At 51.1% G+C, this 23,795-nt stretch overlaps 3 protein-coding genes across 8 annotated transcripts; 2 read left to right on the top strand and 1 right to left on the bottom strand.

Moving 5' to 3' along the window:
- Positions 1–412: 412 nt before the first annotated feature.
- LOC147169015 (RNA-binding protein 39-like) lies at positions 413–11,632 on the top strand. Of its 4 annotated transcripts, none has more exons than XM_086084285.1 (15): positions 413–552; positions 1,955–2,009; positions 4,316–4,362; positions 6,733–6,939; positions 8,062–8,157; positions 8,250–8,367; positions 8,454–8,606; positions 9,094–9,240; positions 9,306–9,371; positions 9,446–9,647; positions 10,123–10,209; positions 10,295–10,406; positions 10,506–10,611; positions 10,678–10,756; positions 11,294–11,632. In XM_086084285.1, the coding sequence occupies exons 2-15, from the start codon at positions 1,959–1,961 to the stop codon at positions 11,395–11,397; spliced, it is 1,575 nt and encodes a 524-aa protein (XP_085940411.1). In that variant the 5' UTR covers positions 413–552; positions 1,955–1,958; the 3' UTR covers positions 11,398–11,632. The 4 variants fall into 4 exon arrangements, with proteins under 4 accessions (XP_085940411.1, XP_085940412.1, XP_085940413.1 ...); XM_086084286.1 differs by having other exon boundaries at positions 6,739–6,939; XM_086084287.1 differs by having other exon boundaries at positions 6,778–6,939.
- On the bottom strand, positions 11,621–16,731 carry LOC147169016 (pyruvate dehydrogenase [acetyl-transferring]-phosphatase 1, mitochondrial-like). Its single transcript, XM_086084298.1, has 5 exons — positions 16,558–16,731; positions 15,809–16,285; positions 15,344–15,450; positions 13,789–14,348; positions 11,621–12,031 (listed from the first exon to the last, which is right to left on the bottom strand). Exons 1-5 carry the CDS (start codon positions 16,729–16,731, stop codon positions 11,757–11,759), a joined length of 1,593 nt encoding a protein of 530 aa, XP_085940424.1. The 3' UTR covers positions 11,621–11,756.
- Positions 15,734–23,750, top strand: cnbpb (CCHC-type zinc finger, nucleic acid binding protein b). Of its 3 annotated transcripts, none has more exons than XM_086084290.1 (6): positions 15,734–16,304; positions 20,160–20,353; positions 20,441–20,594; positions 21,754–21,819; positions 22,404–22,602; positions 22,745–23,750. In XM_086084290.1, the coding sequence occupies exons 3-6, from the start codon at positions 20,486–20,488 to the stop codon at positions 22,797–22,799; spliced, it is 429 nt and encodes a 142-aa protein (XP_085940416.1). In that variant the 5' UTR covers positions 15,734–16,304; positions 20,160–20,353; positions 20,441–20,485; the 3' UTR covers positions 22,800–23,750. The 3 variants fall into 3 exon arrangements, with proteins under 3 accessions (XP_085940416.1, XP_085940417.1, XP_085940415.1); XM_086084291.1 differs by lacking the exon at positions 15,734–16,304 and adding an exon at positions 18,651–19,056; XM_086084289.1 differs by lacking the exon at positions 15,734–16,304 and adding an exon at positions 19,423–19,524.
- Positions 23,751–23,795: the final 45 nt, after the last annotated feature.

Raw genomic sequence — 23,795 nt, forward strand, 5'->3', positions numbered from 1 at the left:
ATAAGAACGAGGTAATGAACAAAAAACAGAATACCACCAATGACCTGTATTGAGCAGTCAAATAAGACTCCCAAAGATCTTATTTGACAGGTCAATGTTTACATTGTAAATATCTATAGCTGTAATAATTCCAATCCAATCATTAGGGCAGGCTGATTTTCTTTATTCGCCACCAAAACAAAAACAGACGAGGACAATAGTCATGAGGCCCGAATACAGTACATACGTTCCAGAAAACGTTTAGCTTGGCACGACACATTTTCTTTTTCTATTATTTATTTTGAAATGAACCCGACACATTTATATTTAACAAAAGCCACAGTTTTTGTACGTATCTTGTATAATTGTTCACTTAAAAGAAACAACGCAATTTCAAGCTGACCTCGTGATGTCGCGTCGATTATCTAGTCTCGCGAGAACTTGTCGCGCCATTTCCATTTCAAGTGCAAGAAGTTACGTCGCGCGGAAAACGGAGGCGCGGATCAAGTCAACCTTGGCGACATTTGACACTTTTTTGCTGCCGTAGCGGCCGACGACAAGCTGAGTGACGAGGTAAAAGCCGACCTGTCTTCGCAACTATTTTGCCCAGGTGCGGGAATGTGCGCTACACGCGGGCGTGTTGCTAGTTAGCGTCGGGAGCTAACGGCTAGCTGGCCGCTTCGTGGAGGCCTCGCCAAAGTTGAAGCGCGCAGAAGGCCAAAAGAGCGACGGGACTCACCTGAAAAGACGCGAACGTGGTCAACCGAACTGCTCGTTAAGCTACGTCGACTCGGCAGCAAGCCAGCCAAAATCCACACGAGCTTGACTGTGCCCGTTTGCTCAAAAACACATTTCAGCGCCATTTTAGGACGAAAATGCGCCTAAAATGGCGCTTCGACGATACCGAGCTACCTTGTCTCACGAGTTGAAGTCGTTCAAGTGACGCCGTTTATTCGTGCATCAAATGTATTTTCCCCTTTGGGATGAAAAGAAATGTCATGACAGTGAAACCCTGCGAATTCGCCCATTAGCGGAGTTTGTCCTTTTAATTGTTGAACTCTTCAGCCGTGTGCTGGTTAAGTGTTCAAGCCCAATCCTTATTTTATATACTGTGTATACTGTACGTATATAAAAGCGGTGGCTATTTTGCCGTGACCGGCAACGGTCCTGCTAGCGCTATTTTGCCGTGAGCGGCTGTGATTGGTCAATTGCTGGAGCGAGTCATGCACTGGGCGTGGTTCCTGTCTCGCCTCACACCCTTCTGTATCTTTTCACCAAGTTCACATTTTGTTTTGCCATCCAACATGGGTTGCTATCGGCATAACCAGCCTCACCATAGAGGCGCTTTTGTGGCCGTAGCATTGTGTAATAGAAAAGCATGAAGCATGCTATCTTATCATCTTGTGGCATTTCTAGTAGAGGGCTCAATGTGTTTTCTGACGACCGATACAGATTATTAGTCGTCAAGGAGGTCAATAACTGATATTTGGAGCCCATATTCATGTGAAGTAAAACATAGAATAAGCCGCAAATTAAAAAAATAGTATCAACACTTTCAGGCTTACCCCCCCCCAGCGTTTTATTAGCTCGTCGGCACACCAGTCCCTTTGTAACAAAAAGTGCAGAGAGCTCCCAGATTCAGCAGCATGTCGTAGAAAGTTCAATGAAAACTTCAACAAATAAGTAACCCCCGAAAGTTTTCAACAGTAAATAAACATTTCCAAATTTCCAGTAGAACTGAGATGTTCATCTCCCACTTGAACAAAAACAAAAAGTGTTCGGAGTTCTTTGCCTGTTAGCCTTGAAACCCAAAGTCAGCGCAGCGCTTAACTTGCACTGCAGCTGACGGCAAGCCGACATTTTTTGGGGGGCCCAGTAGAGAAATTGAACGTGTTTGTATTATCACCTCCTTATGTCTATTTTCGAATTGAAATACCAAATACTGATTTGAAATGCTGTGCGTGTGTGTGTGCAGCAACATGGCGGACGACCTGGACATCGAGGCGATGCTGGAGGCCCCTTACAAGAAGGTGAGCGTCTTTTTCTGTCCGCCGTCCGCTGCTCCTCACAAACACTCGCCGGTCGGCCCCGTCCGAAAAGACGCGGCATCCAAAATAGGAGCGTTTCTGTTGAGTCGGCACGTCAAAACGGCTCCGTTTTCACCGCCCGTCACACACCACCACCTTTCCTTCTTTTTTGTTGTTGTTGCTGTCCTTCTTGGAGGGGGTTTGTTTTGTGCCACGGCCAAATCGGCTTTCCAGTTGTTGCCTTTTTGGAAATTCCCAGGAAAACGCAGCACTCTTGCTTGACTGTGTTCCAGCATATCAACAATTTTTTTCTGTACGATATATTTTTCAAGACACTATCATGATCAACGATGATGGCGGTGGTGTTTTTAAATGCTGGTGATCTCGTGATGACGTTAGAACAAAAATAATTCAAGTAAAAGTGCAATTATCTTTCAATTCTTGACAAAATTGAACATTCGCGCATTGAACAGTAAAATATCGTGGATAGAAATACAAATAGAAACTGGATTGGCTGGCAACCAGTTCAGGGTGTACCCCGCCTACTGGCCGAAGCCAGCTGGGATAGGCTCCAGTGACCCTTGTGAGGGCGAAGCGGTTAAGAAAATGGATGGATGGACTCGAGCTCTGTCAAAAAAATGCAGTTCAACAAATAGGAATGCAGCACATAATTGCACATACTTTGCTGTCTGTCTGCAGTGGCAGAGTCAAATGAGATGTCTGTCATTGTCGCCATTTTCATTCTGCTCAATAAACAAGCCCATATTTCACACGCAGAAAGTACATGAAAAATAGGTTGCTTGGTTCAACGAAGGTGGTTTACGACGAATGTAATACACGCCTCAATAAAAGCCCTAATAAATCAATCTTATATGATGCACTTGATCCGATTGTATAAATGTTTCGCGTTTTCAAGCGAGCTGTAAGATCCCTCGGGGCGTCAGCATTGGCGAGATGGAGACCGTCTTGGAACGCTGGTCTTGCTGTCACTGGCACTCGAAAGCGATCACAACAGGCCGGTCGGCAAGCTCTTGACGTTCCTGGTGCGCATAACGAATGTTTGCAGAAGCAATGGAGCGTCACAAAACAAATAAGCAATGAACGCAAAGGGCGCATCTTTACTACACATACATCAGATTGTATGACGTTGCGCAATTCCAAAATCGAATAGTTGTGTGTTTAGACAATGCATGCGACTACATCATAGCACATGGACTTTTCTAACGAGGCGCAGCAGTCGGGAAGAGTATCTTGACGAACTTTTGAATGCATGAGGCGAGTCTTGTCATTCATTGTAGAACCTTCTCGTTGTTTGGGGCAAAAAAGATGATGGAACAAGGCAGGTGTGTACTTTGAGAACCAAGAGGTTCATAAAAGTGCTGGAAGGCAGCGTGACGCATGCTTGCTGTGATGTTATCATGAATGCGACTTTTGGGACTTTTCTGGCCTTGCTAAGCGTCCAACAAAGTGTTTAGAAGATTGCACATGTACGCATTGCTTAGCGAGCCTGGTGAGAATGGAGAACGGCGCAAGCTCCGCCTTTTCCTTGACAATTTTGTCATCTTGCCCTGGTTCAGAATTGTCGCTGAGAAACGGCCAAACGTTACACTTTAATTGTCGATCCAATTCTTCCCTTCTGACTGTGGGCGTGTCCAGAGTTTGGTGACATCATGGCCTTCGGAATTAGTATCAGCCACAGAGCTTTGGTGCCATCTTGTGGCATCTGGGGCTATTTTCAGAAATGAAGCGCCAAGTACCAGAGCCGGCCAAGCCCCGCCCCAAATAGGCAGGGCAACTGCTGTGTATCGGAACAGCTCGGCAACAACGCACGGTACTCGCAAACGTCATCTTTACTGCAAAAGGTCACGTGATAGGTTGGGGCGGCGCCTTTGACCGACCGCCTTGAGTCTTCAAGAAATGAAGGGGTTCGACAGCGTGGTGTCTGTGGCGACGCATCAGGCGTGGACGGCGCTCCTGGTTGTGGCTGAGGTGCGGAGGAGCCCGCCATAGTAGCGTGCAAGGACGGAAGACGTTGCCCGCTTGAGAGTTGACTTGACGCGAGACTCCTGTGTGCTGCAGGGCCCTTGAGAGGCGTCCCAGCGCAGCACCCACAGAGGAAGAAGAGTCCCTCCCGCTCGAGTCGGCCGCCTGCCTCAGCTCTGACCCCCTCCCCCAGCACATAAAAAGTCTGTTTGAATGTCACTCACTCACTCTCCATATTCTCTTTTGCCCCCCCACCCACCCCCTTCCCCGCCGACTCCCCAATGTCGCGTCTGCCTCCTCACGCTCTTCTCTGTCGACCCTGCTAGGACGACAAGGCGGCCAGCCCCAATGGCGGGGACGAACAGGCCAAGAGGTACCCGCCGCCGTCACTCTACACTTCTGCCGGCCATCTTGTCCTGTCCTGTCCTGTCCTGTCCTGTCCTGTCCTGTCCTGTCTAGCCTGTTTTCCTGTCAGGGGGCGAGCCCCTCATCCATTTTCGTGACGAAAGGGGAACAAAACCCAATTTTATGTTTGGTTTTTTTTTTTTTGGCAGGAATTAAGCCTGGGGAACAAAAGTTGACTTAAGTGGGATCACTCGACCTCAAAAATAGGTTGAGACTAAATGCGTTGCCTCGAACGAAGCTTTGCGACGCCATGTTACGACATCCGCACAGACATTTCCAGCACTTGTGTAATGTGACCCGTGTCGTCAAAACATCCTCTTGACCATTTTACTCATCAGGTTACTCCATTATTCTATTACTCGATTATTGGAAGGATAATTGTTTTTGAAAAGATTTGAAGAAACTGATGAAGCCTTCTCAGATGTGAGGCGAAACATCTTGTAAGGTAACCGGAGCAGTCGGTCCACCTGCAATCAGGCACCGCGGTGCCCTGACAGAGAAATCACCCAAGGGAAAAATATCCACAAGTATTAATATTACTCCATGTTGGCCAATATCGCCCTCTGTTGACAAGTGAAATGAACATCACAGCAGCGCTCGTGCTGTTGACAACTTTTTCCACACCTCTGGCGACTATTTTTCAAAATGGCAACTCGCGTCTTGAGCAAACCAGTCGAAACATTTTCACTTTGTTTTGAGAGAAATTAACTTGAGTTTATTGCTCAACATCATGAAAATAAATGTTTTTTTTTTAATGAATAAGTCACAGCAAAAATTAAAAACACAAAATTGAACCCGTTTACACAATCTATATGCATACAAATAAAGACATGTCCATTATTTCAGCGGGAGTTGATGCAGGTTAATAAGCTTGCACTGCAAGCGGAATTCTCGCGATATTTGTGATTTCACAAACTCCTGAGAATCCGTCTCGTCCCGAGCCCCCTGATTTTCACCAATCTGAACCACTGGGGATTTGGACCAATCTCGAAACAACATTGTGTTTGGGGGCGGGATACGTCCCTGTGACCCAAACAAGAAGCGCAGAGGTCGTGGGAAACAAACAAACCTAACGTGGACGAATGCATGGACGCTGCAATTAATGATCTGTTCTTGCAGAATTACTCTTAAGATGAATTTTTGAAGAACAGCGAGAAACTCTGCTGGTAAAGATATTCGGGCTTTTTTATGTATTTTTTTCTTCCTGCGATAACATTCACATCCGTCACATCGTCGCTGTGATTGGTCAAGTTTGGTAGGCGTGCACAAGTTGCCTCATGCCCAATTCGCACTGACTGCGGAACCCACGCGGTGCTTTTTCCGTACGGCATCCGCACGGACTGCAATTCACATCGCGCGTTGCGTGAGCTGTCCGTGTCCAGAAATCTGGCGGGCGCCACATCTGGCGGGCGGGGGTTCACGCAATAACAACCGTGTATTTCGAGTCCTATTGGTAAACAATAGCCACGCTTGCCTGTTGTCACATCAATATGCTTTTGGAGATTATTTCTGGGACTTCTACCATGAGTAGGTACGTTTTGTTTTGGGTGTTATTAATTATTATATAATAGTGTTATTTTGTCATGTTTATTATTTATTCTGAGCTCGTTTTTTGTCTTAAATGTCCCACTCATGTCATGCTATGTAGTTTAGCTAGCTTCACCCCAACCCCATAAAATGAGTTCGCAAATGGTTTTATTTTGAAATCCACCGCATATTCCATTACGGCTCGTATCATTTCTTCAGCTTCATGAAAATCCGCATGCGGCGCCCGGAAAAAATAGAACGCTTGCGGAAACCTTCCGCGTCCCGCACCGCACTGCAGCTGGTGTGAATTGACGCGCAGACTCAAATACTTTCTATTCCTTGCGGCGGCCATACGGAAAAGGCACCGCGTCCGTTCCGCAGTCGGTGTGAATTGGGCGTCATCGTCCAATCAGCTCGATGTTTTGTACGGAATGTCCCAAACAACTCTGTGGGGGAGTCCCAGATTGATATTGTGGAGAACTTCCTTGAGTCAATCACAATTCTCAATCTGCCTGTTGCCACGTTAGCAGGTCAATGCCGGGAAAATGTTTTCCAAAGCTTTAGTGGGAGAAATAAAGGTGGGCTTGGCAGTCCCAATCTTTGTGTCGTATCTGTGTGCATTTTGCCTCTCATCAGTCTGTCTGTCCGCTTGCTTGCTGGTGGCCCGTTGCCTGTCCTTTCAACTTTTGTCTGTCTGTCTGCTCAAGCAGCTTTTTTTGTCCGTCTGTCTGCATGTTCTCTCTCTTCCGTGCGTCTTGTCGTCTCTTCTGTCGGGCGTGCGCTGCGATGTCCCGGCCGATGGTCTCGCCAGTAACAGCGGTCCTCGCTGCCGCCTTGTGATTGGCCGCCGCTCTAGCAGGAAGAAGCGCAGCCGCAGTCGCGACAGGAAGCGCAGCAAAAGTCGAGAAAGGAAGAGGAGCCGCGAGCGCAAGCGCAGTCGAGAGAAGCGGCGCAGTCGCAGCAAAGAGCGGCGGCGCAGTCGTGAGAGGGGAGGGCGCTACAGAGACTACCACAAGGCGTGAGTAGCTGAAAAAACTGCCATCGCAATTTCAAATCAACCTCCTTGAAATGCGTTTAAGCACATGTTTCTTCAAGGAACTTTTTGATCGGCAACATGTTTTTCTAACGTCAAAAATAGACACCTTAGTTTTAAAATTCAAACAAAAAGTGCCGGGAGCTCAGCAGCATGTTTTATAAAGTTACATGAAAACTAGTGCTGTTAAATCATTAATTGATTGATTAATTCATCACAAAAAATGATCGCATTAAGGAAGCGCAGGTTGTTTGAGCAATAAACATCATTTCATGCATCAAAGTAAAGCATGTAATGAATGTTTGTTCATGTCAAAGTACTCGGGTCATTTATTTCCATTTTAAATGATGCAAGTAATTAACTGATTAGAAAAAGAGGAGGATGAGCGTGTGCAAAAAATTATGAAAACGTCCTCACAACATTAAATGTCAAAAGAATTAACACATAACTGCTGGTGCTCTTCAAATTTGGCGGGGGGGGGGAATGTTGATTAAAAAGGCCTTTTTTATTAAGTGATTAATCTTGACAGCTCTAATGAAAGCATAAACATATTTACTACAGTAAATCAAGTTTTCCAAAAATTCAATGTAGCTGAAATGTTGAAAGAAAAAAAGGCTCATCCCATCAACATTATCAGCAACCCCGTTTCAAGTGGTTGAACCTCTCGCTGGCGGCTTGTGCTTGACATCGGAAATGAGCAGCTGTTTTGTTTGGCTGTTGTTAGCCTGCGAGCTAACTGCTCCTCTATTGACTCGCCGGGAACTCCGCGCTGTGCTTTACGTGATGGATTGATGGGAAGTACACTTGCTGTAAATGCAGGCCGTAGTCTCAAGATGTCTCAAGATGTCTCAAGATGTCTCAAGAGACTGCGAGTGAACGGGTTTGCTGCTCGTGTTCATGGAATGCATTTGTTATGTCATGTCTGGGCTCACAAGTAGTCTCGAGTAGTCACAAATACTGATACCGAGTACCAGGACCACTAATTTCGCCTAATTTCTTGTTCCTGATTGTAAAACGGCCACAAGAGTACAGAGACTTAAATGAGGCACAAATTGTATATGCAAGAAAAACCAACAGCAACTTGTTGTCACGTGCGCGCGTGCACAGGCGCAAGCGGTCGAGGAGCAGGAGTCCGATAAGGAGGGAGAAAAGTCCAATCAGAAGAGAGAAGAGTCCCATCAGGAGGGAGAAGAGTCCCAACAAGTACGTCTCGACAAACAGAAATGAGACGCTTGATAGCACGTCGGAGGTTGTGCTCGGCTTATTGCTACGTTTCCTCTTTTTGTCCGGCCAAGACCTCTGATTGACAACTTGACTCCCGAGGAGCGAGACGCCAGGACCGTCTTCTGCATGCAACTGGCTGCCCGCATTCGCCCTCGAGACCTCGAGGACTTCTTCTCTGCCGTGGGGAAGGTAACGTGCCGCCGCCGCCGCCGTCGCCGCCGCGCTCCATCCCGTCGGCAGCCGCTCGCTGACCGCCGCCGCGTGCCCGTGCGCAGGTTCGAGACGTGAGGATGATCTCGGACAGGAACTCGCGTCGCTCAAAGGGCATCGCTTACATCGAGTTTGTGGAGGCCAGCTCCGTTCCTCTCGCCATCGGCCTGACGGGGCAAAGGCTGCTGGGAGTTCCCATCATTGTGCAGGCCTCGCAGGTAAAATGCAAGCCTTCCGCTGTTAAGTGCATTCAAATAAACCCGTCACAAGATGGAGCAATATCTATTTCACTCACTTTTTTTTCAATGATAAATTATACTATAAATATAAATATAAAGACTCTAGGCGCATATATGGTGATGTCATTTTTTTTTTTATTATTATTATTTTTCTCACCTGGACGCCTGGCTGGCTAAAACCCCGCCTCTCCCCGTGTGACTGCCGCGCCCCTTTCATGACGTCATCTCAAGTCGTCCTCTGCCGTGTCGAGGCTGACATTTTTTTGGGGGGGGATTCCGCAGGTCTCGCTTGAGCTTTTTAATACAGCCAAAAACATCCACATGCATCCGACCCGCCCCGTAACTTACCTAACGACCCAGGCTAAACCTGACTGCTCCCACCGTACAAACTCAAACTGGCGAATTTGTAACTCGCGAGCCACGACTTGTCGGCGAGCGTTAACCGCGCTGCGATTTGCGTGTCCAGGCCGAGAAGAACCGAGCAGCCGCCGCCGCCGCCGCCGCCAACAACCTTCAGAAAGGCTCGTCGGGACCCATGAGGCTCTACATCGGCTCGCTGCACTTCAACATCACGGAGGAGATGCTGAGAGGAATCTTTGAGCCCTTTGGGAGGGTGAGACACTTTCGAGCAACCGACGCCACTTGCGGTGGCTGACGCGCTCATTTTTTGGCGGTCAGATCGAAGGCATCCAGCTGATGATGGACAGCGAGACGGGTCGTTCCAAAGGATACGGCTTCATCACAGTGAGTCGTGTTCATCACATTCCGTTGGCGTCCATTTTCATGCTTTTGTCTCACGCTGTTGTGGAATGTTTCAGTTTGCAGATGCGGAGTGCGCCAAGAAAGCTCTGGAGCAGCTCAACGGCTTTGAGCTGGCGGGTCGGCCCATGAAAGTGGGTCACGTGACCGAGCGGAGCGACGGGTCCGCCGCCTCGCTGCTCGATAGCGACGAGCTGGAGCGCACCGGCATCGACTTGGGCACCACCGGGCGGCTGCAGCTGATGGCCCGCCTCGCCGAGGGTGAGTCCGCGTGACCGGTCGTCTTTTAATGCGCGGGTTGTCTTGCCGCAATTTCAGGCAGCGGCAAGAACGTTTGGATCTCGCAACCCCCCGCCGGCTCAAAGTAACACTTTTTCTGGGAAGTCATTATTACTTGTATTTTATTCATTAGCAACGTGACCAGCGGCCACCATTTTTGTGGGCATGGGAAGAACATTCAAGAATTAAACAGGATCCGGTGAACCCGCCCGCAAAAATCGATGTATAATTGGCGACCATTGAAATACATTATTGGGAAAGATAATCCGCCAATATGCAAATTGGAAGGTGCCAAGCCATGATTATGCGGGATTCCGCTGCAATTCATCCACGTTGGGCACGATTACTCTACTGGCCGTTAAAAAATGAACGTCCTGCCGGTCTGATAAGCATTTTGTCAATGTCAAGAGTTTTAAGAGCTGCAATGAGACGTCTGTGTTGCGGGTGTGGCGTTCAGGTACAGGCCTGCAGATTCCTCCCGCTGCCCAGCAAGCGCTGCAGATGAGCGGCGCCATCGCCATCGGCGCCATGGCCGCTGTCTCGGGTGAGGTTGGCGGAGCGACTCGCCCTTGAGACGTTAGCTGGCATCGCTAACCCGTCGTGTACTTGATTGCTTGATTGATTTGCAGCTGCCATGAATCCATCCATGAACCTCAACATGAACCCCCCGGCACTCAACCTCCCCTCTCAGCCTTTGGCCACGCATTGCTTTCAGCTCTCCAATATGTTCAACCCCAGCAGGTGCGCGCAACACACGCACGCACACACGCACACGCACACACACACTTTTCTACTGTCCAACAGTGCTAATGTTTAGCGCGCACCCTTTGCACGTGTCAGTGAGGACCATCCTGGCTGGGAGGTGGACATCCAGCATGATGTCATCGAGGAGTGCAACAAACATGGCGGCGTCGTTCACATCTACGTGGACAAGAACTCAGCGGAGGTACGACTGGCACTTGAACTTTGACTTGCGCGTGCGCGCAGGCTCAATTCTGCTTGTGGGTTCCAGGGCAACGTGTACGTCAAGTGTCCGTCCATCCCCGCCGCCATGGCGGCCGTCAGCGCTCTTCACGGACGATACTTTGCGGGTGAGTTTGCGACATTTGTCGATAGCAAAAGCCCGAATGAAACGAGGGTGTTTGAGACACGGACGAATTGCAGCCACACTTGAGCGGAAGCGACATCGCACAAGGAAATTCTGCTTATTAAATATCATATAAATTGACATGCTAGAAAACTGACTGCAGTTTTAGTTTTAATCAACACAATTGTTTAAATTGTTCCCCAGTGTAATAAGCAGTGAAACATGAGCATCAAATATTTAATCTGTCCACGATGAGCATATTGTGGAATATTAAACCGATTTTTCGGACATGTCAATCGGAGGGAGTGACGCAATCCCTTTGGGCCGCTTTCTTAGCCCCGAACTCGATTGTCGGTAAACGGCCGAAGGATGAGAAAAGTGAGCTGAGCAACGGCAAAACAATCGGATGTCACGTCCGGGCAGTTTAGTGGGAAAGGAACGTTATTCCGCCAGATGTGGTCGCGGGAGCAGCACAGCAATGAGGCTGTTCCCGCCCCTCGACCTCTGCACTTCCAGCATGACCTCGTGCGCGTGTTCGCAGGCAAGATGATCAAGGCGGCGTACGTACCGCTTCCCACCTACCACAACCTGTTCCCGGACGCCGCCACCGCCACGCAGCTGCTGGCCCCGCCCCCGCGCCGATGACTCCGCAAGCGCTCGGCCCGTTTTGATAACTTGTTTTCGGATCGTTCAGTAAGCTACTTCCTGTTGGACTTCCTGTCGTGTTGAAAATGTCGAGGGCGTGGCCTCCATCCAGCGCCGGCCCGTGCTGTACAATGAGTGAGCTCTGTGAGCTGCGAGGAGGCCCGACCGACAACGTCAAACATTCGTCTTGGTTTTCTAATAAAATCCTTGATTAAACTTTATTTTCAAGTCATAACGAGTGTCTTTATTTCTTTCTTTTTTTACATCACATAACAAACACGCACATAGTGGCGTGTACGCGGTCCCTTGTTTGTGTGGCAAGTTGAAAGGTCACAGGTGGGGTTCGTTGAGGTGAAAGGTCACAGGTGGGGTTCGTTGAGGTGTATGACGGTGATGGCGATGTCGTCGCGGTACCTCCTGGCCACCGCCGGGGGCAGACCGAGCATCTTGGAGAGGTGCGATGAGGCCACGCCCCCGTAGCCGTCATCCCCCAGGGCGTGCCGCAGAAGGTGGGTGGCCGCGTTGTCGTCCTCCGGGACCGAGCGCGCCCGACCTTTCCTCTCCAGGAGCAGGCGTCGTAGGTCGGCCAGGGTCGTGCCCGCGCTCGGGATGCGACGCTTCTGCTCCCGAAGGCCTGGAGGACGCAAGAGCAGCTTGTAGGTATGCGCCGTCCCGCCTTTCAGCGTGCTCACCTGTCGCGCTCGTACGTGCTCACCTGTCTCGCTCACACGTGCTCACCTGTCTCGCTCGCACGTGCTCACCTGACTCGCTCGCACGTGCTCACCTGACTCGCTCGCACGTGCTCACCTGACTCGCTCGTACGTGCTCACCTGACTCGCTCGTACGTGCTCGTACGTGCTCACCTGTCTCGCTCGTACGTGCTCACCTGTCTCGCTCGTACGTGCTCACCTGTCTCGCTCGCACGTGCTCACCTGTCTCGCTCGCACGTGCTCACCTGTCTCGCTCGCACGTGCTCACCTGACTCGCTCGTACGTGCTCACCTGACTCGCTCGTACGTGCTCACCTGACTCGCTCGTACGTGCTCACCTGACTCGCTCGTACGTGCTCACCTGACTCGCTCGCACGTGCTCACCTGACTCGCTCGCACGTGCTCACCTGACTCGCTCGTACGTGCTCGTACGTGCTCACCTGTCTCGCTCGTACGTGCTCACCTGTCTCGCTCGTACGTGCTCACCTGTCTCGCTCGCACGTGCTCACCTGTCTCGCTCGCACGTGCTCACCTGTCTCGCTCGCACGTGCTCACCTGTCTCGCTCGCACGTGCTCACCTGACTCGCTCGCACGTGCTCACCTGACTCGCTCGCACGTGCTCACCTGACTCGCTCGCACGTGCTCACCTGACTCGCTCGCACGTGCTCACCTGACTCGCTCGCACGTGCTCACCTGACTCGCTCGCACGTGCTCACCTGACTCGCTCGCACGTGCTCACCTGACTCGCTCGCACGTGCTCACCTGACTCGCTCGCACGTGCTCACCTGACTCGCTCGCACGTGCTCACCTGACTCGCTCGCACGTGCTCACCTGTCTCGCTCGCACGTGCTCACCTGTCTCGCTCGTACGTGCTCACCTGTCTCGCTCGTACGCGCTCACCTGTCTCGCTCGTACGCGCTCACCTGTCTCGCTCGTACGCGCTCACCTGTCTCGCTCGTACGCGCTCACCTGTCTCGCTCGTACGCGCTCACCTGTCTCGCTCGTACGCGCTCACCTGTCTCGCTCGTACGCGCTCACCTGTCTCGCTCGTACGCGCTCGCCTGTCTCGCTCGTACGCGCTCGCCTGACGCGCTCGTACGTGCTCACCTGTCTCGCTCCTAACTCACTATCTTGTCTCAGCACTCGCTAAGCTTGACTGCATTGAATCCTCAAAGTTGGTCTCTACGGCCAAAAAGGCCGCCGTGGGTGGCAAAAGTCTGGAAGAAGCGCGACGTGGACGTTTCATCGCAAAGAATTGACATTTCTCTAAAAAAAGGGGAAGTCAAGCCAAACGTGTTGTAAATACAACATTATTATTGTGTTTGTGGAGTCTAAGTTAAGCGGCCATTTTTATCCATCTCAGCAAGCAGCAAAATGGCCTTGACGTGGATCCATATTGGAAAGAACATTTTGGGCTCGACTTCATCACAACAACAAAAACGCACTCAAACGTAAACTTAATGAGTTCCGATTGACGATACTGACGATACTGACATCCCTGAATGGCGGACGCAAACTCAGGTCGGTCTTTGCGAGGCTTTCAAGACTGACCGCATGCCGGGGTCCCGGCGTCAAACTCGCACCCATCACAAAATAACACAAGTTGGCAGGAAGAGCGGCAACGGAAGATGGCCACGCCCCACATTCGTCCACAGCAGTGCCGGCACCGGCACCGGCGTTACCTTTGAGGTGTTCTGCCAGCCTCTGCACGGCGGTGTGGCGGTGCATCAGCTCCCAAAGACCGTCGCTGGCCAGAACCACAAACTTGTCGGAGGGCAAGATGCGGCGGTGCGTGACCTCCGGCTCGGCGCTGAGGTAAGGCGGGGTCAAGTAGTGGTGCGGCGGCGGGAGGGCGCGGGCCCCCTCGCGGAGGTCGGGCCGCCTCTCGTACAGCCGAGCGAGCGTCTCCGGACTCCACTTGAAGCGGACGTCCCCGAAGGCGCGGAACGGCAGCAGCAGGCCCAGCAGGCGACGGTGGCGCACCGCCGTGCGGCGCTCGGACCGCGGGTGGGCCCCCAGGACCCTTCGCAGCTCGTCCGGGTTGTCGGCGTTGTGGTCGCTGGTCAGGCCCGCCGCCGTCCAGCGGCCGTCCGCTTCCTGGACGCCCAGGACGGCCCGGCTGTCCCCCAGGTTGGCCACGTGCAGGACGCCGTCGCGCACGTGCGCCACGCACGCCGTGCAGCCGGACAGCGCCACCCGCAGGGGCGAGGACCCGTGCGACTCCCCGGCCGCAGACCGGCCTCTGCGGAAAACCCGGTGAGGCAAATCACTTCTTTTTCATTCGATTCCTTTCAAACCGCAGAAAGAGAAAAAAGAAGCAAGTCAAGTTGCCGGCAAATTTCAAGCAAGTGTTAAGTGTAAGTCCCGACACACGCACGGCGTCGATATCTTCTTGTCGTCAACAAAGATGTGGACAACATATCTTGGTCATCGATATCACGAGCGAGAATGAAATCTGTCATTTGCCGAAAACCGTACAAAATAAAAAGTCTGCAAAAAATGGCTCTTCATTTTCACGGCCCAAAACCAGATGTCCCCAAATGTCATGTGACTTTCTGTCGTCGTCTCCTCAACCCCGGCAAGTGAAGATCAACGCGGTGGGGATAGAACTTGGTGAGCCCAATTGAACATGGGAAGGACCAAAGCACACAAGCGTGAGTTACAGGCAGGTGCTGGTCCAAAAAATGGAAAATCCTCAAAAAGTCGAATCATTTCCGTAGTTCCGTTCAAAAAGTCAAACTTTCGTAGACTAACTTTGACTTTTTGAACGGAATTACGGAAGTGATTCAACTTTTTGAGGATTTTCCATTTCTGGCACCAGCACCTGTACAAAAACTAAAGATGGGCGAATGCAGCTGGACAAAGAAAGAAAGTTGAATGCAACGTCAACTGACGAGTTGCGGCTCATGTTTGCTTCCGCCATCTTTCCTTGCTTCCTTCTCGGCTTGTTTGTTGGCCCTTTTTTTTCACACCCGTCGCATACGTAACATTTCAGCCCCCAAAACAATGACAGATAGATCAGATGGCCACAAGAGGTATCAACTGCCACCGTGAGTACCGATACCTTGAAATAAGGTATCGGTACCGGTGCTCGCCCATCCTCCTTCCGTCATTTCAAGGTTTACTTCCTCCTTGCCATCGCTCTCTTCCTTCCCTCCACCCCGCCTTACTCGGTCCGCCTTTCAGGTTCCGTTTCCAAGTCGGATCTCGTCGAGCGAGCGGTTTGGGAAGACGGACCTGTGAGCGCGCGCGTGCGTTGACGCGTGCGTCTGAGCCTCCACCGACAGGTCGCAGTCCAGGCGACGGAACGCCTTCTGCAGCGCGCGACTCATCCTGCTGTCGTCCTGCAACCAATCAGAGAGGAGCGGCGTCATGACGTCACAACACGGCGGTGGCGCCGGGAGTCGGACGTAAACATTCGCGCGCAGGTGCGGCACATGGCGTAACTCGTGCGAGATTGAAGGTGAGAAAACCAGCAGCCAAAAAGCGTACAAACGTTGACAGGCGTCTTGTAGCTTGCGGTTGCTATGACAACAGCATCAAACGCTTCAAAGTGTACTCCCTGCTGCCGCCACAGGTGAAAGGTTACAGAAGCGCCGCTGCTTGTCGTAACTTTGATTTATTTAAGACCAAAACGTGAAATGGATCAACTTGGTCTTTTTTTCCTTTTTTTTTTCTATCTGCAGCGTTGAGCGTTCTCACCTGCCGGCCGATGTCGTCATCGTCATCGTCATCGTCGTCGTCGTCGTCCGCATCCAGCCTCTCCTGCCAGTAGTTGCGCAGACTTTGGAAGGCGGCGCGCCCGCCGTCGGGCCCGCCGTCGGGCCCGCCGTCGGGCCCGCCGTCGGGCCCGCGGTGGTCCCGGGGGTGCTTGAGCCACTCCAGCAGGGGGGGCACGGCGCGACCCTCGGCCACGGCCCGCTCCAACTCGGCCAGCGCGGCCAGGGGCAGCGTGGCCACGGCGATGTAGTAAAAGAGACGGCGGCTGACGGCGCGCGCGCACGCCGGACCGCCGTGACCGTCGAAGACGCCGAACAGGACGCCGCCGCGCTCCCACAGGCAGGTGGCGCTGCTGCGGCAGTCCTCGCCCGGCTGGTTGGACGCCAGCATGTTGCTGTGGAAGGCCAGCGCGCCGTGGGAGGCGGGGCCTCGCGCCAGGACCCGGCTGTGCTCGTTGGCCTGCGCGGGAACATTCACGGTTAGGACGGCGGCGGCGGCGGCGGCGGACGTTCGCTGATGTGCCGCGTGCGTGCACCCTTGCCTCCTTCGACAACTTTTGCTACATCCGGCCTTCCTCCTTTCACGCGTCAAACCTTCTTTGCTACTCGTTCCTTCCTTCCTTATTTACTTGTTCTCCTTCTTTATATTCTTTTCCAGCCATCCTTCCTTTCTGTTAACTTCCCTCCCATCCTCTCTTCTTCCTTTTCATTTGTTCACTCCTTCCGACCTACCTTGAGAATGTTGTTGATGTCTGTTGCGTTCAAGTGCGCCGCGTGGACTTCCGGTGCCGTCGCGTATTTGCCGCTCCTCCCGCCACCTGCCGGCCGATGGCGTCTGCCGGCAAGCGCCGGCGCAGTCTGCCATAGTAAGCGCCGCCGGCCCACGTGCACGCCGCCTCGCAACATGGCCGCTGGGTGACAAATGCGCATTTACGCTTGCTGGCATTTTACTTGCAAAAAGTTGGAAAGCGGACTGCTAAAGAACTTGGGAAAAAACAAAAAATATATTTTGATGAGCAATTAATCATAGGTAGATAGTAGGGGTGTTAGAAAAAATCGATTTGGCAATTTATCGCGATATTAGAGCGTGCAATTCTCGAATCGGTTCAACATGCGGCCGAATCGATTTTTAAGCATCCATTTTTTAAATGGGAATATTCAACAAAACGTCTTACTTAGGATTAGGATTTACACATTAATCCTGGAAGAATGTTAGATTAATGGAACATTAAGCCTTCATATTTTATTTCAGTGCAACCTGAATTTTCAGATAAATACATTTTCATACAAATCTTTCAGTGTACATGTACAAGTTTACTGATTAGTATTTTCCAAATTTGAGTTAAAAAAAAAATCGCAATAATCAATTTGTAGATTCGTATCTGGATTAATCGGTATTGAATCGAATCGTGACACGAATCGAATCGCCAGGCATTAGGCAAGTCACACCCCTGATAGGAAGATACTTTATCAATCCCTGCAAGGGAACTTCAGTTGTCTGTCCATCAGTAACACGAGGAAATAAAGAGGATAGACAACAAAAACAGTCAGAAAAGTGCTGAAGGTGTCAAACCCTGACAATTGACATCAACGACGACGACGATAAACACCAATGAAAGATCTTTGGCTTCTGCGGCGCATGCCGAGGAGACGACCACGCCGACGTGTTGCGCCTTCGAGCGGACCGAGTCTTATGCGGCGGTTGCTTTGTGTTGCTGAGGACGTCCCGCATCTTGTCCAAATTGTCCCAACCCTCAAAATGTCAGCCTCGCAACAGTAAATCTCCCATTTTTGTCATGTCATAATCCATGTTTTTGCAGTCAAATCGAATCATCTGGTTCTCAGCTAAGGGATGGAAATGGACCCCCCCCTCACGCCCCCCACCCCCCCCTCACCCCTTCCCCATTCACTTTATCAATCAATTGAATAGAGCATCAACAAATTGCTTATTGAAATAATTGTTGCTTGCAGCCACTAACCAAAGTTGGCCAATCAGTCAACAAATGAAACGACGAGCTCTCGCCCCCAAAATGGCAGACAAAATCAACGCACCTGTTTTTCCTGAACTTGCACCTCTTCGATGTTGAGCGCTGTTAAAAAAGGGGACAAAATGAGCGCGCTGTCGCCACGCCCACTTCCTGCTTTGCGAGTCAGCGCTCGTCCGACCCGTCGCGGTCTTGACGCTCGTCTCGAGACCTTTGGCCGCTTTCGTATCTCGCCGAGTGTCGTAACAATCGCTCCACCGTCAACTTGCTCCAAAAAGACAACAAAAACCACACCTGACGCCGTCACCTTTGGACCCAAGCGGGTCCAACGGCAGACGACCCGCCGCACGCCATTAAAAGATGATATGAAATCAAATGAACCAAAGAAGAAAAGTCAACGCAATCAAAACATGGCGAGGTTTCATTTCAATTTCTTATTTCTAGTTTGCAAATGTTCACTTATTGCGGGCTTACTATTGACGGCAGTGGTTCGATGCCACCTTTTTTCAGACTCTTGAGTAGTCACCGATACCACTTACTGATACCACTAGTACAGAAAGCCCCCCCCCCCACAAGAAAATGACAGATCATTTTAGAGTATTTTTAAAATCTACTGAACGTAGAATATTCCATTTCAAACCGCTACTGCCGCCTGTTGATGAAAAATGCAATCTTTACACACACAATGCGCACATGACGTCACATCTGCAAATTGGAACCCGAATCCAGTCTGAAAATTATTGGCCCGAGGTTTGCAGGCGGTCATCTACTAATTAGAAGACATTTCGGTCATAAATGGTCAAATGTAAAGATTTTTTTTTGGGGGGGGGGGGGTCTATTTTGCAGCTTTAAAATGGCATCCGATGAATGTCGATTTTCTGTTCCTCGCGTTTCAAATTCCTCCTTCCTGATTGTAAAACGGCCACTCGAGGGAATCGTCCACCATCACGAGTATTGATACCTTAAGTAAGGCTGGTATCGGTCCTCGCTCATCCCTACCTTCTATTGACAAGTCGACATGATGGTCAAGTTGGGGAAAGGAAGCTTTTGTAGTCGTTGAAAAGCGTTTGGACTTTGGATCGTTATCGTTCGATCTGCGAGGATGATTTTCAAATGGGACGAAATGTCACCTGCCTGTTTTGGGTCCTCGTCACGGGTCGACTCACGGCCGCTAAAGCGAGACAATTTGCAGTTTGGTGTGTGAGCAACCCCGGTCCGGCATGCGTGTTTCCTTCCTCCAACACAGGTGAGTGCGACTCTCCGCGACCAGGATTGCCGACATGCGGAAATATCAGAAATGTTCGGAATTGTCAATTTGCCGCGTTTGTCTTTTGCCTGTTTGAACTTCATGAATTGCCGTCGATACTTGTTTACTTGTATTGTCAATTGCATTCCCAATGACGTGTGAACCCTGTCAGCGGGCATGCGTTATATGACGTCATGATTTGTTCATGAAATCGAGCAATCCATAAAGTGGCGCCATTTCCTACAGCGCTTGAAGGCATCCGCTGTGGTGCGTTTAAGAAAAGCCGACAGCATCAAGCGCAACAAAACAGCCCGCTCAAGTGGGCGGTCACATTGTGGACGCCCACATTGTGGACGCCCACATTGTGGACGCCCACATTGTGGACGCCCACATTGTGGACGCCCACATTGTGACGCCCACATTGTGACGCCCACATTGTGGACGCCATTTGGGCACTTTGGCTGCGAGGTGAGTGGACACGCTCGGCGCTTCGGTACCGCTCAATCCCGCCTTTATTAGCACCTGGCTAGCCTGCTAACATGCTAAGCGGCGGCCCGCTTTTCCGAGGAGAGGCGGGCCGCCGCAGCAGGAGGCGGAGCGGTTGGGAAACGTCGGTGGCAAAATGCACCGCGTGCACATATTTACATTTGGAAATACATTGATTGATTATTGACTCTATGATTGCGTTCTGCTTGTTCTCCTTCCATAATACGCGGTCGGTTTTTGTTCGGATAAAATGTTGTTGGGAGTTTTCTTTGCTGCAAAGCAAGATGGGAGAAATAGTTTTGCAACAAAATGAGGACGTTGCAAATGCAAATGATGCATTTGTTCACGCTTCAGAGCTGCTTGCGTAGCTTCTGTCGCCCCCTACGCTGGAGTTGCGCATTACAACAACACAAGGACGTCAGATTTCGCAACCTTTTCAATTTCAGACACTTTGGAAAGAAGAAATAATGATATTCACTTATGTGTCGATACTGACCATGTTAATGACTTGTCATAGTATTGAGTAAACATAAATATTATATGCAACATGTGATTTCTAACAATCTCGTCAAGTGTTTCCATTTTCAAATGATCACTGGCCCGTTGTGATTTTCTAGGAATGTTGGAGAAGTGATCATTTAAAGAGGCCACTCGAATCTCAAGGCACCAACGCGCCCCAACGCAGTCGCTCCGTTGGGAATGGTTCCCTCGTCCCCGACACCCGATGACCAGGGGACGCTTGAGGAACACTGGTTCGAGGTCCACGATAGAAGAATCCCTTTTGACGTGACCATTTGTGTCTTTGAAGCACGTGCGTGATGACGTCGGAGCGATGCGCGTCCTGACGTTGTTTATGACGCCATGATGCTCCTTTTCATGTCTGTGACGGGTGCGTTAGGTCTTGTTGGCGCGGCGGGACCAAAAGGACGAGGACGACGAGGACATGAGCGGCGTGGAGTGCTTCGGCTGCGGACGAGCGGGACACTGGATCAAGAACTGTCCCGACGCGGCGAGGGGACACCGGGGGGCCAGGGGACGACCCAGGCCGAAAGGTCACGTGCCTTCGCCTCTTCTTGTCGTGGCGACGTCTCGTCTGCGTCTTCGAGTTGTAGCGCCGTGTTTCTGCGTTTGACCTTTATTTATTTAGTGGCGGCGGAAGAGCGTCTCGTCTGGCGCGTCTGTCAACGTTGATGTTTGTAAGCCGCCGTAATGACAAAAAGACGCCAGCAGACGGCGCCATCCAATTGCTGCCATCATTGCAGCTTTTCAGACAACGATCCAGATTAGGGGAGTGTCGGGATCGAGTGTCGGGTTCGAGTGTCGGGGGCGAGTGTCGCGGGCGAGTGTCGGGGTCGAGTGTCGGGGGCGAGTGTCGGGATCGAGTGTCGGGGGCGAGTGTCGGGGGCGAGTGTCGGGATCGAGTGTCGGGGGCGAGTGTCGGGATCGAGTGTCGGGGGCGAGTGTCGGGGGCGAGTGTCGGGATCGAGTGTCGGGGGCGAGTGTCGGGATCGAGTGTCGGGGGCGAGTGTCGGGGGCGAGTGTCGGGATCGAGTGTCGCGGGCGAGTGCCGCGGGCGAGTGCCGGCTTGTCACCTTGCTTAGAGGTTGAGGTCATAGTTTGTGTACACGAATGCAGAAAAGATGATTGGGCTCGCACCGTGTTCAAAGCAGAACGGCCACCGAGTTGTGCCTCTGAAAAGAAACGAAGGTTCGCTCCTGCTCACTTTTCTTTCTTTCGCTTCATCGTGTGATGTGCCAGCAAACAAATAAATGTCGGCCATGTTCTTCTGCTCATCAGATCATGCATGTATAGAATATGTCATGCAGGACTTTATGTACATAAGACGACATTATAGTAAAGTGCAGTAAAAGTGTGTTTTTTGGTTTATGAACACGAAACTCAAATTGTAAACACGCAAACGTTTTGATGCGACGGAAGTTAAAACATTTGAGCGACTGTTGACCGTTTGTGGCGACAACAACGAACATCGTTTGATTGCAATCAAGAACGATTGCAAAGATTTCCACTTGACGTTCGTCCGTCCTGAACTTGCGTCTGTTAGAAAAGCCGACGTTCAAAGTCACCGATCTGCCGCTGACGTCTTGTCTCCGTTGCGCTCAATGGACGTCAACTTCCTGTCAGTCAAATTGGACATCCTGAAATGACTTGGAAGTTGAAATTGTGAATTTTGACGCCTTCGGCTTCTTGCAGACGTCTTCTGCTACCGCTGCGGGGAGCGAGGACATGTGACCCGGGACTGCGAGAGGGCCGAGGACGGTAAGGGTGCACGCCAGAGGTGGCAAATCCAGGTCCAGAAAATGAAAGCTCCTGCCACAGTTTGGCTTTAGCCCCTGATGCTAGCTAGCTAGCTCGCTAAGTCCCTAGCAGGTAAACTAGCTAGCTAGCACCTGAGGTCACAGCCAAACGGTGGCAGGGTTTTGACTTTTAATAATGCGTTTGATTTATAGAGCGCTTTTTTGAACGCTCAAAGACGCTTCGCAGCGGGTGCATTATTCGTGCGCTCACACGTTCACACTGCGGTGGCGTTAAGTGACTTAAGTAGCCACAGCAGGCTGCCGGAAGGAAGCGCGGCTGCCAGTGTGCGCCTACGGCCCCTCCCACCACCGGCAAACATTGGCACCTTCCATACACCAGTGTGTGTCAAGTGCCTTGCCCAAGGAAACAACGGCACATGACTCTGGGGAGAGCGGGGATGCGACAGCCGCCCTTCCGGCTGCTGGAGCCACGGCCGCTACCGACTTTCTGGACCTGGATTTGCCACCTCTGATGCACGCACACGCACACGCATTCCGATTGTGTCCAAAAGCTGACGTCGCGGTGGCTGCTTGTGGTGTTCGCAGCGTGTTACAACTGCGGCCGCGCGGGTCACATCTCGCGCGAGTGCCAGGAGCCCAAGAAGGAGCGCCAGCCGCTGTGCTACAACTGCGGCGAGGCGGGTCACATGGCGCGAGAATGCAAGCACGCGCGCGAGCAGAAGTGCTACTCGTGCGGCGGCTCGGGGCACATCCAGAAGTGCTGCCACGAGGTCAAATGCTACAGGTGGGTGCGTCGCCACGGCAACACGGGGCCGCTTGCTCAATGAGGTCAGAGCCCCCGGGCCTGGAGTTTGACACCCGCGCTCCAAAAGTGAGCGTGAATGCAAAACGTGCTGATGGATCGGGGCTGTGTGTGCGCACGCCAGGTGCGGCGAGATCGGCCACCTGGCCAAGGAGTGCACCGTCGACCACGAGGCTTAGCCGGCTCTCGACATCCGCGGGGACATTTCGGGCGGCGGGCGGCCCTCGCTCATCACATGGACAACATCGACAAGTGCTGTGGCGCCTCCAGATAAGGACCAGCGCCTTGACTTGACTTTCCCCACATACGCTCGGCGCATTATTGATTGATTGATTGATTGATTGATTGATTGGTTGTGAAGGCGCGAGCGTGCGCTTCTGACCCTCATCGCTGGACGCTGCCGCAAGCAATCGATTCGTGCTTCACGTTGGTTGACTTGCGTTGGGAGCCAAAACCAGCAGGTGGCGCTAATGCGACTTGAAGCTGCTTTGCCTACTGCCAAGAAAGTGCAAGCAAGGACGAAACATTAGGTACGCTTGCGTGTCTGCACTTTCATTGTAGAAATCCGCTTTTCAGAATGTTCTTTGATTGTTTGGAATATTTTTGGGCTGAATTTGATCAAGAGTGTTGGACTCCGTTTTTCTTCTTTCTATCCTCACATATTAAGCGAGAACTTGAGAAGCGAGTTTTCACTTGGAGAAAACTTTTTTCCCCCCAGAATAATTTTTCGAGTAATTGTCTGCCCCCCCCCCCACCCCCAAATTAAAACACATTCAAAATAGTATATTGATAGCTTGTAAACAAGAGACTTTGAAAATGTGTGAAGAATTCACGAGGAAAATGGCGACTAATGTGTTTCTAAATTAAGTCATTTTATTTTCTCTTTCAGTTATCTTTTTGTGCTTCTCAAAAGAATTCTCTGGAATTGAAATTATTCCGTTAAAAAAAAGACACAGGAAAGCATTGAAATTCAATGTCCGAGGTGCTTTTTTTCTGCTGTTAAATGTCATTAAAAATGTGATTTTAGGCTGAGGTTGAGCAAATGTTATTTTTGTGGTCATTTGTTGTTGAAGGTGGCAATAAAGTGAAGGAGGGTTGTCGGACTGCTTTCATGTAAAAAATTGTTTAAATTGACAAAATACAAATCGACAAAAATCCTGTCAGTGCAACAACAT

The sequence above is a fragment of the Leptonotus elevatus genome, chromosome 9 (assembly GCF_054856555.1).
Source record: "Leptonotus elevatus isolate MCC_2025b chromosome 9, RoL_Lele_1.0, whole genome shotgun sequence".
NCBI classification, from domain to species: Eukaryota; Metazoa; Chordata; class Actinopteri; order Syngnathiformes; family Syngnathidae; genus Leptonotus; species Leptonotus elevatus.

Coding starts and splice junctions, on each gene's coding strand:
- LOC147169015 (XM_086084285.1), top strand. CDS start 1,959: ATGGCGGACGACCTGGACATCGAGGCGATGCTGGAGGCCCCTTACAAG. Junction 9,241..9,305: donor TCTTTGAGCCCTTTGGGAGG/GTGAGACACTTT, acceptor TTTGGCGGTCAG/ATCGAAGGCATCCAGCTGAT. Junction 9,648..10,122: donor GATGGCCCGCCTCGCCGAGG/GTGAGTCCGCGT, acceptor TGTGGCGTTCAG/GTACAGGCCTGCAGATTCCT.
- LOC147169016 (XM_086084298.1), bottom strand. CDS start 16,731: ATGTTGCGAGGCGGCGTGCACGTGGGCCGGCGGCGCTTACTATGGCAG. Junction 15,451..15,808: donor ATGACGACATCGGCCGGCAG/GTGAGAACGCTC, acceptor GATTGGTTGCAG/GACGACAGCAGGATGAGTCG. Junction 12,032..13,788: donor GCTGGCAGAACACCTCAAAG/GTAACGCCGGTG, acceptor TGCGTCCTCCAG/GCCTTCGGGAGCAGAAGCGT.
- cnbpb (XM_086084290.1), top strand. CDS start 20,486: ATGAGCGGCGTGGAGTGCTTCGGCTGCGGACGAGCGGGACACTGGATC. Junction 20,595..21,753: donor GGGACGACCCAGGCCGAAAG/GTCACGTGCCTT, acceptor GGCTTCTTGCAG/ACGTCTTCTGCTACCGCTGC. Junction 22,603..22,744: donor CACGAGGTCAAATGCTACAG/GTGGGTGCGTCG, acceptor TGCGCACGCCAG/GTGCGGCGAGATCGGCCACC.